General features: G+C 54.4%; 1 protein-coding gene, 1 long non-coding RNA gene and 1 other non-coding gene across 5 annotated transcripts in view; 1 reads left to right on the forward strand and 2 right to left on the reverse strand.

The window, feature by feature from the left end:
- The window catches only part of SYNGR1 (synaptogyrin 1), a 31364-nt gene extending 20017 nt beyond the window's left edge, over positions 1-11347 (reverse strand). Inside the window, exon 1 of one of the 3 annotated variants that reach the window (XM_043880905.1) lies at positions 11010-11347. In XM_043880905.1, the coding sequence (XP_043736840.1) occupies positions 11010-11108 (99 nt within the window). In that variant the 5' untranslated portion in view covers positions 11109-11347. The remainder of the gene's footprint in view (positions 1-11009) is intronic. The other 2 variants (XM_043880906.1, XM_043880907.1) reach the window with 2 other exon arrangements.
- LOC122680058 lies at positions 4128-8175 on the forward strand. The gene is made up of 4 exons (XR_006336596.1): positions 4128-4183; positions 6869-7047; positions 7661-7809; positions 8037-8175. It is a non-coding gene; the product is annotated as an uncharacterized LOC122680058 (long non-coding RNA).
- Positions 11348-13360: 2013 nt separating the features above from the next.
- TRNAC-ACA lies at positions 13361-13432 on the reverse strand. The gene has a single exon. It is a non-coding gene; the product is annotated as a tRNA-Cys (tRNA).
- Between the last annotated feature and the right edge of the window lie 3157 nt (positions 13433-16589).

Genomic DNA, 16589 nt, shown 5'->3' on the forward strand with positions numbered 1-16589 from the left:
GGACCTCAGCATCTCAGGCTCCTGGATTCAGACACATAGAGACAGAGACTCCAGAACTGCCAGACCCTGCCTGGTCTCACATCTCTTCCTCTCCCACCCCACAATTCAGCCATCCCAGAGGGTTAGTGTGGGCAAAGTCACAGGCTATTTGATCATTTTGCCCCAGCTGCTCCCACCTCCCAGAACGCACTTCCCCACCTTTTCCATCTTTCAGATAGGAACGAACTCCTTTGCACCTTTCAAGACCCTGCTGGGAGGTGGCAACCTGCAGCCGCCCTCTGGGACACCCTCTTTCCTAGTCACCCTCCCTCACCTGACCCTGCACTTACTCCTGCTTGGGAGTCATCTATGGGTTTGTCCCCTGCTGAGACCCTGAGCCAGCCCACAGCCTCCACAGGGGCCCTGCAACCACTGGGAGTGCTTGACAAAAATCATCTCCTTTAATCCCCATCAAAACCTCTAAGGAAAAAAACAAACCTACAAACACCCCCCTACACGTTAGGAGATGCACACCACGGTATATAAAATAGATCAAGTTCTACAGGATAGCACAGGGAACTACATTCAATATCTTGTAATAACCTATAATGGAAAAGAATCTGAAAAAATACATAAACATATATGTAAAACGGAATCACTCTGCCATACACCAGAAACTAACACAACGTTGTAAATCAACTATATGTCAATAAACAAACAGCAAGAAAACACCCCCACAGAGCAGGTTTACTTAGCCCATTTCACAGAGAGGGAAGTTGAAGCTTATCTAGACTTTGACCTGCCCATGGCCAGCCCACCTGGAGCAGGTTAATTGTGGTGCCAGGTCTCCCAGGCCCAGCGACCCCAGCCAGCCCCATTCCAGAACGCGAGCCAACCCTTAACCTTCAGCTGCCTCCCCATGAAGAAGTGAATTCCAGATCCCAAACTCTGGGAGCAGGTGAGCCCCAGGAGCGACAGCTGCTGTCCCGAGCCTGTCTCCACCCACAGTGCAGGAGGGGCCTGGCCCACTTTCCTCCACGTCTGTACATGGAACTGGCAGCCTGGGCCTGGACCACTGCCGGGCACCAGGCTAACTCGGGCTCCAGGGAGAGTTGGCCCAGCTGGTGGGGGGTGGGGGTGGGGGTGGCGGGGGAAACTGGGGGTAGCGGGGGGGAGGTGGGGGGCAGAGGTCCCTGCTGTTTGCCAGGAACTTCCCAGAGGCCTGGCTTTAAACACCTTTGGGCACCTGCTGAGTCTTCCTCCATAAGCTAAGGAGAGATGAGGTCAGGAGCCTCCACTGCCCACCAGTCTTGCTATTTCCGGCTGGCATCTTCTGCCTCACCCTGTACAGGGACGTCTGCTCCCAAACCGGGCGTCTGGGAGGAGTCCCTGGTCCCAGCCTCACGCTGCAAGGCAGCCAGCTGACCTGCTCGCTGGCTCTCCACTTGGCGGTCTGGGCTGCTGTCCGCCCCCAGGCCGCAATGTTGCACCCCCAGGCCGCAATGTTGCTGCCTGACCCAGGACCGCCTCCTCCGCGCCGGCTCCAGACGGCCACCAGGGGGCACTCACCATCCCCAGGTCTCATCAGTCCCTCCGGTGCTCTGCTTAGTCGCTCTGTCGTGTCCAACTCTGTGTGACCCTACGGACTTAGTCCGCCAGGCTCCTCTGTTCAGGGGATTCTCCAGGCAAGAACACTGGAGTGGACTGACACGCCCTCCTCCAGGGGATCTTCGGGACCCAGCAATCGAACCGGGGTCTCCTGCATTGCAGGCGGATTCTTTACCAACCGAACTACCAGGAAAGCCTTCAGTCCCTCCTGGGCTGAGCAAAAAGTCCAGTCCCTAAGATGGATTCCCAAGGCTCCCCTTTTTGGGCCTCTGGTCTCATCTCTGGTCTCTCCCAGGCTCCAGTGACCTCCAGCCCCTTATCCGTCTGCACACCGACCCCCACTCAGCTGCTCAGACCCCAGAGTGGGCGTGTCCTCAAACCCCATCCAACCTGGCTCCTGGGCCTATTTCTTCAGCCTTCCCCAGACAACTCTGTTTCCTCCACACCCCACACAGTCCAGGCCACCGTCCCCTGTCGCCAGGCGATGACAACAGCTTCCCAGGCCCTGTGTACCACTCCTGCCCCCCTGCCCCATCCACTTCACCGCAGCTGTAAAGATCTCTTTAGACCTAAGTCAGATTACGTCACGCCCTGCTGCATCCCACACCTCCATGGTGAGAGCCCCGTCCCCACTACAACCCCTAGGGTTCCTGCCTTCCGCTCAGCCTCCTTTCCTGCCATTCTCCTCTTGCTCCCTCCTAAGCTCATTCCTGCCTCAGGTCCTTTGCACAGCTGTTTCCTTTGTCTGGGATGCCTAGAGTCCCCCAGGTTTTCCAAGTTGGCTCCTGCTGGTTCCTTCTCAATATCCAAATCTCAATGCAAGCCACCTCCTCAGAGAAGCCCTCCAGACCTGACTTCCAATATTTGCCAATAACCCCATTTATTTTCTTGATAACATCATTACATATACTTTTTTCTCGTGTACCGGTTCCACTGTTGGGTGTGTGTCTCTACCTCAGACCCAGAGGGAGGGTTGGGAGTGAACAGAAAGCCTGAACAATAGGCAGAGCTGCAGGCAGCACCAGAGTTGAAAGAGTATTCTCTCCTCAGCACCTTGGCTTACACACCTCTGACCACAGGGGGCTCACTCCCTAACAACAGGCTGCCAAGTCCTCTCCCTCAGCAAGAGCAGAACCACCCTCCTGCCAGTGTCCCTGTGAAGTCTCTGCCTCCTGGGCCCCAGGGGAGGGTGGACGAAGAAAGGGGCAGCCGGGCATCTGAGGGACGAGTCAGGCTGCGAGGGCTCCCTTCCTGGAAATGGGCCCTGCCTCCCCCGGAGTCATGTGAGGGGAAGGGCCTAAGCCAGCACAGCGGCGCGTGACGGGCACCGGGCGGGCACTTGGCTTCCTCAGGAGCCTCGTGCAGAGCCGCGGGGCCGAGGCGGGGCGGGCAGGCCCCCTTCTCTCCTCCCTGGCCCGGCCACCACCTCTGCAGCCTTGGAAGCGACCTGCGGCGGATTAGGCTGTAATCTTCCTGCAAGCTGTTCCCGTGTGTGCTCTCTCCAGTGGGGGTGGGAGTGGCCTTGCTGGGCAGGGGCCCTGTCCCCGAGGCGCTGAGACTCAGCCTGCTGATCCGAAGGCGTCCCGTCTCCCCCTTCCTCTGGCTGCATAACCGCAGTGGGGCGGGAAGCCCCCTTAGACATGGGGAAACTGAGACCCACTCACCCTGAAGACTGGAGACTTGAATGGAGAACGTGCGTGGAAGGAGAGTGGGGCAGGGCAGTTCCCAGCCTCATTCACCCACATGTGAGCCCCGATGGGATCCAGGCGCCGTCTAGCACTGGGGGATGTGACTGTGACCTGATAGACACGGTCCCTGGCCCCCAGATCTTACATCACTGTGTGGTACCTCTTGGCCTCGACCTCCACCCCTCCCATTCCTTCTGCCTGGAACAGCTCCCCTCTGCCTGGCTGGCCCCATCGCTCCAGCCCGTCCTGGGCCTGAGTGAGTGTCCCCTCGTCCCCTCACTCTAGGTCTTGCGCTCACCTCCGGATCTTAGGTGGTTTCTCCGCCGCATTTCCCTCCGCTAGACTGTGAGCCTCGCACAGACTGGGCACATTAAAGAGGAGGCCAGAGTCCCGCGGCTGCTGGAACCACCGGGAGGATGTACGAACCCCTCGGCGGGCCAGATGCGGCTGAGAGAGCCATTAATGACGATCGGCCGTGGGATCTGCCCACGTGAAGGTCACAGGTGATCTTGACAAGGTGGAGGCGTGAGGGCAAGGGCCTGAACGGGGCGCGCGTGTGGGAGAAAGCCGGACAGGAACACCGGGGACAGCGACCACAGCCAAACCTTCTGGAGAACCAGAGGACTGGGCGAGGGGGTGGAAAGAACACATGTTTGTAAGCCGACGGGAGAGAGCCAGCGTGCAGGATGGAGGCGAGAGTGGAGGGAAGGAGGGAAGGGGGAAGAGAGGGAACTCGAGTCCTTGAGCAGGTGACAGGGCGGATCCGGTGGACCCTGTGAGGCTGGCCTGGCCGCCAGAACAGGAGGGAGCCTGGGGGAGGGCGGGCGTGCGGAGGCTGAGGGTGGATGCCAGCAGGACTCTGCCAGGTGAGCGCAGCAGCGACGTAGGAAGGCTGGAGCCCAGAGCAGGTGGGTGAGACCACCCGGGAGCCCGTGCTGGAGAGGCACAGGATGGGGTGAGGGCCGGGGCACCGCGGGAGGGTCCCGGGTCAAGGACGACAAGGGAGAGAGCTGGAAAGACAGGCGGGGTGGGGAGGGGCGGACACCTGAGTCCTCGCCAGGAATGACAGCCAGAACCAGGGTATGCCCAGTGAGAGTGGCTGAGGCAGAGAGGAAGGAGGCCAGCCGGAGAGAAGGGCCACAGAAGCGGGGTGCTGCAGAGACCAGGAAGGCAGGCAAGACGTTGCTGGGGTGGGCAGGCGCGGCACGGAGTCTCTGCATTTTTGAGGGACAGGAAGTGACCGGGGGCTGGGCCACAGTGAGGGCAGTGGCTGGTCCGGAGCTGGCCTGAGATTCCAAGCTGGGGGAGAATGGTCTGGAAGCAGCCTCAGGAGCCAGGAGGACTCTGCCCCATCTCCAGGCTCGACTGGAGGGAGGGCACGAAGCAAAGATTAGTCCCCACAGAGAAGGCGGCCTGTGCTGGGGGAAGCAGGGCTGGGGCGGGACCAGTTACCCTGCAATTTTAAGGAAGGGGTCAAGGGGTGTTCAGAGGAGGGCCGGAGATCTGGGGAACAGACCGTGTCCTCTTGACCCCTGGACCCTGAGCTGTTTGGGGAGCCCAGGAAGGTTGGGGCTCCTGGATGCTCACTTTCTAAACAGCCTGGGCCTGAAAGCCTGGGTCTGTCCCAGCCAAAAGGCCACCCCTTCCCCGCAGTGCCCCTCCCCCATGCCATCTTCCCCAGCAGAGGGGGCGTGAGCATGATTCCCTCCTGGGTGGGAGGGCTTCCCCAGAAACACAGGGAGGGCATGGGCCACCCAGCCAGCTCCAGCTGACACTGCCCGGCTCCCACGGCTCTGTCCCTAGGGCCAGGCCCACTCTGCAGACCCCCACAAAGCATTGGTGGGGGGCGTGGGGAGGTTGCCATCACTTCTTTAAACACTGACTATAGTCTCGAAGTTCGCCACCTGCAATGCACTAGGAGCAAGAGGAGGGTTCTTTGAGGGTGGAGAGGCTGGGAACTCACCAGCCCAACCTGAGTCTCCTGTTCCCATCTGACAGATGGGGGAACTGAGGCCACACCTTGACCTGTTACTCAAGTCACACCACCCGTCACGGTCGGAGTGGGTGCAGGACACAGCCTCAGGCCTTGGGCCCCAGGCACTCCTGACACCCGGCCCGGCCTCCCCTCCCACCGGACAGCTGGTTCTTCCGGTGGAGGTGCCAAAGCGGCTCCCGTGCCAGTTCTGCCATCTGCCCTCTCCCTTCCCCACCCCCTCCTCCTGGCTTGTCCTCTTCGCTCTCCCTCGCCCAGGCTTCGTTCTTTCTCCCCAGGCTCAGGCCCGCCTGACGGCTCTGCACAAGTGGCCGTGTGGGACTCCCCATGTGGCTGGGGACTCCCCAGAGCAGGAAGCAGGGGCCATGTCCTGAAAGTCAGGTTCAGGCTGAAATCTCACTCAAAGTGGCGGGGGGTGGGGGTGGGGGAACGAAACCCACTGGACAGGGATGTCACGTGCCTAGAGGAGCGGATTGGGTGGCAGGCCCTTTATATGTCCATTTTCACAAACCAAGTCAGTACGGTACTCCCTGGGGCCCGGGCACCTCAATCCCATGCTACTGATGAGGCTGGGACCTTCCAAGGTCCCCCTCTGGCGGCCCTGCGTTGATGCCAAACCCAAGACTCCTCAAGCTCCTGAACCATCCCAGGACACGAGACGCCCAAGACACATGCAGAAACCTACCAGCCCTCTCCTGACCCCCTCCTAGGCCTGAGAGTGATGGGACCAGCCAGTCACAGGTCAGCCACAGGCGAGGAAGATTTCAAGACCTTCAGCAATAAATGCCGAAGGAGCACTGGACCCAGCTCCCTACGTAAGGGACAGGGCCTTGCCTGGTGCTGGGAGAGGACAGGCTGGACCATTCCACACATTTCCTGCTGGGCCTCCCTCCCCTAGCACCCTCCCCAAGTCACACCTCCACCCGGCACTGCAGGGAAGCTCCCAAAACACGCCTCCTTTTCTCAGCTTGAACTCCCGCTCTGAGGCTCTCCATGGCTCTCAGATGAGGCTCAGCTTGTGAAACTGGCATCCAAGGCTTGCCCTGGGCTGCCCACCTGCCTGCCCCCACGCCTCTGGACCGACTTCTCACTCTCACTCACACACCCAGGGTCCCCAAGAGCTCAGCATGGCTCCTGAAACCCACTCAGACCTGCTGTTCCTCCCACCTGGAATATACACTTCCCCCACCTTCTTTATCAGGATCAGCTCAGGAGTCATGCCCTCAGGCAGAGAGGTAGCCACTCCGCATTGGCTCTCCCTCTTGTTACATTCCAAGCCTTCTGGATGGTTCCGGTCCATTCAATTCTGTTCTCACTGGACCGGGAGGATCGCTGGTGGGACACATAGGCAGGCATCCAGCAGGGGGTTGGTGTTTGTGGAATGAATGAACGCCAGAGCTGGCCACAGGCTCCGTCACCACCCTGGACCCGTTTTACCCACTGCCACTGCAGGCTCCAGAATTTCCAGGCAGGACAGCAAGAGCAAATGGTTGGGAATAGAGACAAGGGGGTCTCATTTTGAAGGTGCTGCCTTCGCAAAGCAAACTCAGCTTTTTTTTGGCCATGACCATGGCATGTAGGATCTCTGTTCCCCAACCAGGAATCGAATCTGCACTCCCTGCAGTGGAAGCACCAAGTCTTAACCACTGGACCTCCAGGGATATCCTGCCAACTCAGCTTTTATACTCAGTGTTTGCTTGCAGTGATTGAGGGAATCTAATAAAAATGAGGGTGTAAAACTGCTTCCTCAAGCCACTCCTTAACACCACCGCAACTCAGGTAAGCCACGGGCGGTACACTGAATGTGGACCCGAGTGGGCCGGGTTGAAACTGGGGCTCTGACAGTCCCAGGCCCAGGCTCTGTCTCCAGCCAGCAGACAAGTCACCTCCAGCCTGCCCCTTACTTCTGTCATGGGGGAAAAGATGTCCCACTCTACTTACAGCATCCTGAGTGTTATAAGCCAAAGCCCTTAAGAGATCAATTGTGAAAACAGCAATACCTCAAACAGTTTATTGTTTAATTTGTGCCGAAACAGAGCATTAATCCAGAAAGAAAAAGAAAACCTCTTATTCATCAGCGCCACTATTTTTTTCCCATGGGTCATTTCAATGCTCTAAAAGTAAAGATGTAAATTTCAAATAGGAGGGCCTTCACATGAAATCAGCTGCTGCTGCTGCTAAGTCGTTTCAGTCGTATCCGACTCTGTACGACCCCATAGACAGCAGCCCATCAGCTAGCTCCCTGCTAAAACTTCTTTGTTCTCACCTGGCTCTGGACAAAGAAAGGGGTCACTGACAGGCTGCAGGATCAGAGCCAGATCGGGCACCTCTGATGGGGAAACAGAGGCACTTGGGGTAGCCACGGCTAGCGCCAGACCTCCTGTTCCCCCAGCCAGCAAAGAGGAGGCAGCTCTGAGCTCTACCTGCTCCACCTGAACTTCACCTTGCCCAGATCAGAAAGGGTCCAAGTTGGAATCTACCAGAGGACTCATCAGCTCCCTCTGTACCTTAACCCTCAGGGTCAATTTCTCAATCCCAGAGGTGAGTAATCAACCTCACTTGTCGGGAGGGGCCGGGCTAGGGGAGTGTAGGACGAACGGGGGTGGAGAGGAGTTGAGAAAGCCTCAGTCAAGAGATCAGGGGGTCCTGCGGGCTTGGGGGCTCAAATTCTAGGGTAGGTCCAGGTTTGGTGACTCCCCGAAGCTTACATGCTTTGGGGGACCACTTTCAAATAAATAACAGAAATAACAAAGATCTTTCTTTTACAGATTTTTACAAAATCAGGAGCCCACGTGCTCTCAATGCTAGGGCCCCTCCAAGGCTGCGAGAAGGGTCTGGGGGGCACAGGAATCCTGGACAGGTTGACCGGCCGTCTTGTCTGTCTGGGACAGGGCTGCTCCCAGGATATGGGACTTCCCATGTAGAAGCCAGGAAAGTTCTGGCAAACGAGGGCAAATCGGTGATGGATGCTCAGATTCCATTAGCTCGAAGGTGAAGCTCAAGACCTGCCAGACTCAGGAGGGCAAAGGGCAGGTCGGCATGTGTGTCCATGACATGACCCCAACGTGTTAAAATGTCTCAGGACATCACGTGTTTTTGAGAAAGACTGGAAGGAGACAGAGCCTTTCCTGTGAGGTGGGATCACATGGGCTTTTTCTTCCTTTTTTTGTGGTAAGATACATACAATATTGGAGTAGAAAATGACAACTCCAGTAACCTTGCCTGGAAAACCCTACAGACAGAGAAGCATGGTGGACTGCAGCCCATGGGGTCACGAAGAGTCGGACATGACTGAGCACACACACACATAACATAAAATTAACCACCTTAACCATTTTTAAGTATACAGATCAGTGGTGCGAAGTACATATATATCATTGTACAATCATCACAAGTGACTTGTGTTCTCCGTTTATCAGCAGGTATTACTTCTAAATGATCAGGGATGAAATCTATATACATTTTTTAAACTGTCAATCAGCCTGTATCAGACGCCTCCGCTCACACAAAGGCAGGGAGCAGGGCTGGGAGGTTGTGGGGGCCTTTGGGGTATTGGATGGGGGGTGGACCCAGATGACCCTTATTCTGTCCCAATCTGAGATCCCAGGATTCCAAACGCTTTCTGATCCAAGGGAAGCACCGTGCTTTGGAAACAGGAAGATTTGGGTTCAAATCCTCTCCATTTGCCACTGGGCCTCTCTGAACCTCGGATGCCTCATGTGCGTTTCCGGGGGAAATAGGTGGGCAATCGTAAATGCAGCCCTGCACACAGTAGGTGCTCAGTGACCTTTTCTCTCTTCTGCTTGGAAGTCCTCCCTGCGCTTGAATGTGCACGCCTGTCAGCCCTCCTCGTCCTTCCAGGCCCAGTTTGACATTACCTTCTCCAGGAAGCTTCTCTGATTCCTCCCTGAGCTCTCCCAGCCTCTCTGCCTGGGGGTGCCTGGCTCACTCCCCGGCAGGACCGGAGGCTCCCTGGCACTAAAGGGCTGTGTCTGAGTCATGCCGCCTTCCCTCCGGGCCTAGCCGACTCAATAAAGCTTCGCTAAATGAAGCCATCACCAGCAGAAGTGACCCAGGCAGACAAAACGCCCACACCGCCTCACAAAGCCAGTGACTTCACCCACCCAGGCCAGCAGCCCAGAGGCCAGGTGAGGGAAGCAGAGCACAGAGCCGGCCCACCTGATCAGGCAGGTGTCCCCCAGAGCTGCACTGTTGCTGAGGATTTGCCAGGGTCTCTGGGGAGCTGGAGACGACACGGATGAATGAACTCAGCACCACAAACCCTCCAAGATGTACCCCTGGGGTGCCTGGCCATGTGCCAGCACCAGGCTTCCCTGCCCTCAGAGAGCTCCCCATCTGGGGGGCACTTGAGAAGCCTGGAGTGTAAATGTGGCCACGACGCTTCCTGTGGCACCAGAGGGAGGGTTGAACGTTTTTAGACAAAGCAAAGGTAAATAGCTCCCTTTTCCTCTGGGAGGCCAGAGATAAATACCCAAGCAGTCCCACCCATTGCAAGCTAATACGGCCCTGAAAATCCAGGAAGTGAGGGAGCTTGAGCATGCCTTGGCCACAGCTGGCTTTAGGTGTAGCCCCCTGGGGTGGCTGGCAGGGCCCCTGCCCAGGGTCCCCAATCCAGGCACTTCTAACCTAGGCCCACAGGCAGGGGCCCCAGGCCTGCAGAGGCAAGACCCTCCAGTGAGTGGGCCTGGGCAACCCGAGGGAGCCCCAGATAGCCCTCTCCAGAGAGGGGCAGACCTCCTTTCCCTGGGGGGGACCCCCTGTGACCCCCTTCCCTGTGTGCTGGCTCTGTCCCATCCTCTCCTCGACCCCAGGTTTGAACAGGGACCCCCCACTCAGCTCTCTGCACTGGGGTGTTCGGCCCTCACCAGGCTGGAGGTCCAGATCGGGCCTCTCTGCCCTTCTCTGTGGGCAGGGGTCCTTCTACCCCGCTCCTCCTCGGGCATCCGGTTGTATTCAGGTAATACCCCAGCCCAAGGAGTTCTCAAGGAGGCTCCTCCCATCTCGCCACAAATAGGGAAACTGAGGCAAGCCAGAGGAGGTGACGCTGCCCACCTCGGAATTTAACTACTCGTTTCCCATGAACATTTCTCGGGTGGCTTCCAGCCCAAGGTCACGCTGCGGAAAGGCAGTTCGCGGTGGAAGCCAGGAATCCGGCTCCCGCCGCGTCGCTCCACACTGTCCAGGTGAAGCCACAAAAACCCGGTTTCCTGCCCTCTCCTTGAACGTCCATGGCAAGCGCGCGTGCACCCCCGCGAGACGATCCACGCCCTGATTCACCCCCCTACTCTCAAAAACAAGGCCAGCTGGTGATTCACAGACACACACCCCCCCTCAAAAAAAAAGCCACCTGAAACCAGGGTTTGGTCCCCACGGTCGCCAGTCCACCCAAGCGGCCGCACGCAGCCCGAACCGTGAGGTGCCTGGTCGCGGCCTGGAGGTCACCGCGATGGGGGGGAGAGTAAGAAGTGGGGTCACCGGGAAGCCAGGGGTGGGGGAGCAGGAAGCCTCAGCGAGCGCTGGGCACCCCCGTCCAGGCGGCTCGGGAAGGAAGAGGGGGCGAGCGCCAGGACCCCTGCCAGACGGCCCACTACCAGAGGCCGCGCCCGGGTCCCCCGCGGCCCGCGGGGGAGTTGGCGCCCGTCCGGGCGCTCGGCCCTTGCCCGCACCCCCGACCCCGGCCCCCCACCCCGAGTCCGGCCGGGCCACCCGGCCGTCCTTACCCAGGACACGACGCGCAGGATGGTGTGAGGCTGCCGGACCAGGGTGTAGGGGTCGAAGGCGCCCCCGGCTTTGCCAGCTCCATACGCACCCCCTTCCATCGTGGCTGCACCCGCGCGGTGCCCCCCGTTCGGCGCGCGCCGCCGGCCCGTGCGCGTGCGCGGGGCCCCCGCCCCCTCCCCTGCTCGCGCCACCGGCGTGGTCTAGGGCTCCCGCGAGGGGGCGCTGTGCGCGGAGGGCGCCGGGCGGGCGCGGGGGTGGGCCGCGCGCTCCCTCGATCTCGGGGGCGCGGGTGCTGCGGTCCCGGCGGAGGGCGCGCTCGTCGCCGCCTTGGCGACCTCTTTGCTAAGTAGAGGGGGCGGGGGGACGAGGAGGGCCTGTGTGTGTGCAGCAAATGCAGGACTTGTCCCCGCCCCCCAGGACCGGGCCGCCCTGCGTCCATCACTGCCCTCCGAGCCTACGCGGCTCTGGGATGAAACCTCCTTCGTTACTTGTTTGCTGGTTTCCTGGCGATCTGTCTTGCCCCCAATATAATGAGCGAGGAGGGACTGCCTTTGTTCTCCTTATGGGGTGCTTGGGACACAGGAGGTGTCGCAGGAAGACTTTTGAATGAATGAATCGCGAATGAATAACCCTTTTCTCGAGAGCCTTCTGAAGCACAGCCCCCCCCCCCCCCCCCCACCTCCCAGCCTTCCACCTTGCTTTTACACTCACTGTTCACGTCCTGTGTGTCCTCCACTCCCAGCCTGGAGGGGTCAGCGATACTTGGCTCAGAAGCAAAGGCGGAAGAAGGGCAATAAATTCTTTTGGAGAGGACCCACCTACCCCCCAACCCACCAGCAGGCTTCCCAGGTAGCTCAGTGGTAAACTATCTGCCTGGCAATTGAGGAGATGAAGGTTCAATCCCTGGGCCAGGAAGATCCGCTAGAGGAGGAAAGGCAACTCGTTTCAGTATTCTTTCCTGGAAAATTCCATGGATGGAGGAGCCTGGCGGTCTATAGCCCATGGGGTTGCAAAGTGTTGGACAGAACTGGGCACGCAGGAACTCCACCCACTGTCATACTATGCACCCGGTAATTATTATTATTTGTTCATTGTCTTCCTCTGCTAGTCTGTGGATTTTGTCTACTTTGTTCACTGTTATAACCCAGGTCCTGGCACACAGTTCAGTTCAGTCACTCAGTCCTGTCTGACTCCTTGTGACCCCATGGACTGCAGCACACCAGGCCTCCCTGTCCATCACCAACTCCCGGAGCCTGCTCAAACTCTTGTCCATCGCATCGGTGATGCCATCCAACCATCTCATCCTCTGACGTCCTCTTCTCATGCTGCCTTCAATCTTTCCCAGCATCAGGGTCTTTTCCAAGGAGTCAATTCTTCGCATCAGGTGGCCAAAGTATTGGAGTTTCAGCTTCAGCATCAGTTCTTCCAATGAATATTCAGGATTGATTTCCTTTAGGATTGACTGATTTGATCTCCTTGTAGTCCAAGGGACTCTCAAGAGCCTTCCCCCAACACCACAGTTCAAATGCATCAATTCTTCAGCACTCAGCTTTCTTTATAGTCCAATTCTCACATCCATACATGACTACTGGGAAAACCATAGCTTTGACTAGACAGCCCTTTGTTGGCAATGTAATGTCTCTGCTTTTTAATATGCTGTCTAGGTTGGTCACTGCTTTTCTTCCAAGGAGCAAGCATCTTTTAATTTCACAGCTGCAGTCACCATCTGCAATGATTTTTGAACCCCAAGAAAATAAGGTCTGTCACTGTTTCCATTGTTTCCCCATCTACTTGCCATGAAGTGATGAAGCTGGATGCCATGATATTAGTTTTCTGAATGTTGAATTTTAAGCCAACTTTTTCACTCTCCTCTTTCACTTTCATCAAGAGACTCTTTAGTTCTTCTTCACTTTCTGCCATAAGGGTGGTGTCATCTGCCTATCTGAGGTTATTGATATTTCAATAACCGGCAATCTTGATTTCAGCTTGTGCTTCATCCAGCCTGGCATTTCGCATGATGTACTCTGGATATAAGTTAAATAAGCAGGGTGACAATATACAGCCTTGATGTACTCCTTTCCTGATTTGGAACAAGTCTGTTGTGCCATGTCCAGTTCTAACTGTTGCTTCTTGACCTACATACAGATTTCTTAGGAGGCAGGTAAGGTGGTCTAGTATTCCCATCTCTTTCAACATTTTCCACAGTTCGTTGTGACAGTGAAAGTGAAGTCGCTCAGTTGTGTCTGACTCTTTGCGACCCCATGGAATGTAGCCTACAGCGCTCCTCTGTCCAGGGGATTTTCCAGGCAAGAGTACTGGAGTGGGTTGTCATTTCCTTCTCCAGAGGATCTTCCCAACCCAGGGATCGAACCTGGGTCTCCCGCATTGTAGGCAGATGCTTTACCGTCTGAGCCACCAGGGAAGTTCAGTACTGTTGTGACAGTACGTGCTCAGTAAACAGACCCTAGTCCCCATCACCCCATCACTGCTTGGCCTAGAGCTCCAGGTATCATGGAAACAGAGGCTGGATGAAAGACTGTTCACTGCAGTGAGAATGATGATCTTCCAAGTCTGGCTCTTAGGATGACTTGTAGTCCCCAGGGCCTCCATGTCCCCACCGGTTCCAGGAGGTGGTTGGATAAGGGTGTCTATCTGCAGAGGCCTTTGTTGTCGCAGTGATGACAGAATATCTTGAATTTTGTGATGACAGGACACCAGATCTGTGCAGAGGAAATGTGGTGGGTGTGAGGGCACCTCTTATAAACATTTCATACACAAATATCCATCTTAGACTCTGTTTATTGATTCTTATGTTAACTAAGCAGCAGGCCCTGAGCTAAGGGCTTTGCATATGTTATCTCATTTAAAACAGCAATCGTATTCTATGGTTATACGAAACTTCTAAGAGAAAACAGAAAATTTTTTGTGACTTTGGGTTAGTCAAAGAGTTCTTAGATGTATTACCTAATGCATAATCCATAAAAGAAATCAATCAATGGGTTAGATTTCGTCAAAATTAAGAACACTTATCAAAAGACCTTGTTCAAAGAATGAATGAAAAGGCAAACCACAGTCTGGGAGAATATATTTGCAAAGCATATTTATGACAAAACTTTTGTGTCCTAAATATATAAAGGACTCTAAAAAGTCAATCGTAAGAAAACAATCCTTTAAAAAAAATGGGCAAAGGATTTTAACAGACACACTTCACCAAAAAAGATATACAGATGGCAAATAAGCACAGGAAAAGATGTTCAACATCATTAGTCATTAGGGAAATACAGATTAAAACCAGAATGAGATACTGTACTTTCACACACCTATTAAAATAGCTAACATTTTTCAAATTTGACAATTTTGAGTGCTAATGAGGATTTAGAACAACTGGAACGTTTGTACATTTCTGGTGAAAATACAAAATAGTGCAGCCACTTAGGGAAACAATCTAGCAGCTTCTTATGTAAGTAACTACACATTTGCCATATAACCTTGCAATTCCTCTCCTAGATATTGATCCTAGAGGAATGAGAAGCTACGTTCACACAAAACCCTGTACAGGAATGTTTATGGCAGTTTCATTGGAAATAGCAGAAACCCAGCAACGACCTGAATGCTCCTCAACTGTAGATTGTATAAACAAATTGTGGAACAGTCATACAATGGAATATTACTCGGGAATAAACGGAATGAACAATCGATACACTCAACCACAAGAGACTATAGGCTGTGTGACTTCCTTCGTGTGACATTCTTGGGAAAGCAAAACTATAGGAACAAAAAACAGACCAGTGGTTGACAGGGGCTGGGAGTGAGGTTGGGTGTGTGTGTGGGGGGGGTGGTTTACTACTAAGAAGCACAGGGAAATTTGGGAGGATGATGGAATCATTCTATATCTTGTCTGGGGTGATGGTTACACAATTGACCATATATGTTTGTCAAATTTTGCAAAAATGTCCATAAAAAGGGTGATTTTCCATGTGTTTAAGTTATTCCTATATTTTTTTATGGGGAGAAAAGTGAGCAAGGTTGATGGTCTGAATCTGTGAATAATATTCAGATCAGTGAGCCATGCTCATTTATTTATTTATTCAGTAAATATTTATTTGAAGCCCACCTTGCACCAGGCTTTGTGCTAGGCATAGGGCCATAAGCGTGAAGAGTTTAGAGACTGTCCCGAGACCTTCCAGCAGTAAGGTTTGATCACACTAATGAAAAAAATCTCAAAAAGGGTAGTATTTAGGAACCTGAGCTTCAGACTGAGATATTCTTGGGTGGGCATCCTGGCTCCCCAGACCCTCCACTCACTGTGTGACCTTGGACAAATGGCTTCAACTCTCTGTGCCTGTTTCCTCATCTGAAAACTGGAAATAAGCCTAGTGCCTATCCCTGAGGATTACCGACAGGATTAAATGAGAGAATGCACAAAATGTGCTTAGAATAGTGCCTGACACCAAGGCTTTTAGCCTCCCAAGCCCCGTTGGTCTTCAAGGTAGGTGTGTACGACAGGGTAGGTACGTATTTTCTTAAACAAAGCCCTAAATGGGGGTAGCTTCCTGACTTACCTAGGAACCTCTACTTTTTACCTATCGTCGCAGGTCATAGAAACAGCTTCCTCTTCTACTGTCTGTATTTATGTGTTCTGCATTAGCAGCAAAGCCAAAGGAGGAAGTCAGGTTGTCCTTTGTAGGTCAAGCTTTTGCAAACCCAGAGCTGCCTTGTTCTGTCCGGACCTTTGAGTTCCCAGCCCAGACCGAGCTGTAACCTGCCTTTGCTCCTTCTCTCCTGCCCCCTGGAGGCCACTTTAGTTTTGTAGGTGTTAGGTCTGTTTTCTCTGAGCGTGGAGTTGCCTGGGCAAAAAATGCATTCATTGTATATGAGTGGATGAACCAAAGCCTAATGATAATGTTAAAAATTTGCCAAAGGTACCTTTCTGGAGAGCTGTTTGGCAGTGTCTTTCAACTGAATAAAAAAGAAAAAATGTGCCTTTTATTTACAAAACAGACTCACAGGCTTAGAGAAGGAACCTATGGTTGAGGTTGCAGGGTGAGAGGGGTCTGGAGAATGGAGGGAAGAGATAGGGAGTTTGGGATGGACATGTACACACTGCTATATTTCAAATGGATGACCAACAAGGACCTACTGTATAGCACAAGGAACTCTGCTCAATGTTATATGACAGCCTGGATGGGAGGAGAGTTTGGGGGAGAATGGATACATGTATATGTATGGCTGAGTCCCTTCACCGTTTACCTGAAACTATCACAACATTGTTAATTGGCTATACTCCAGTACAAGATAAAAAGTTTATTTAAAGCAAACAAAAAAGGATGGCTTTTGATATAGCAATTCCTTTCTTTTTCCAAGGAGGGGAGGTAGGAGGTGCACACAGATCTAGTTAGCTCCAGGCCTCGGTTGCACATTCAGAGTCATTTGTTTCATATATATGGAACACCACTGTGCACCAGGTCACTGAAGAATGGCCTCTTTGATGCTCCTCCTACAGAGAAGTAGAGTCCAGTTCTCCTGCCCTTGAACATGGGTTTGAGATTTGTTGATCAATAGGATGCTATCGTGCCATT

Source organism: Cervus elaphus, chromosome 22 (genome assembly GCF_910594005.1).
Source record: "Cervus elaphus chromosome 22, mCerEla1.1, whole genome shotgun sequence".
NCBI lineage: Eukaryota > Metazoa > Chordata > Mammalia > Artiodactyla > Cervidae > Cervus > Cervus elaphus.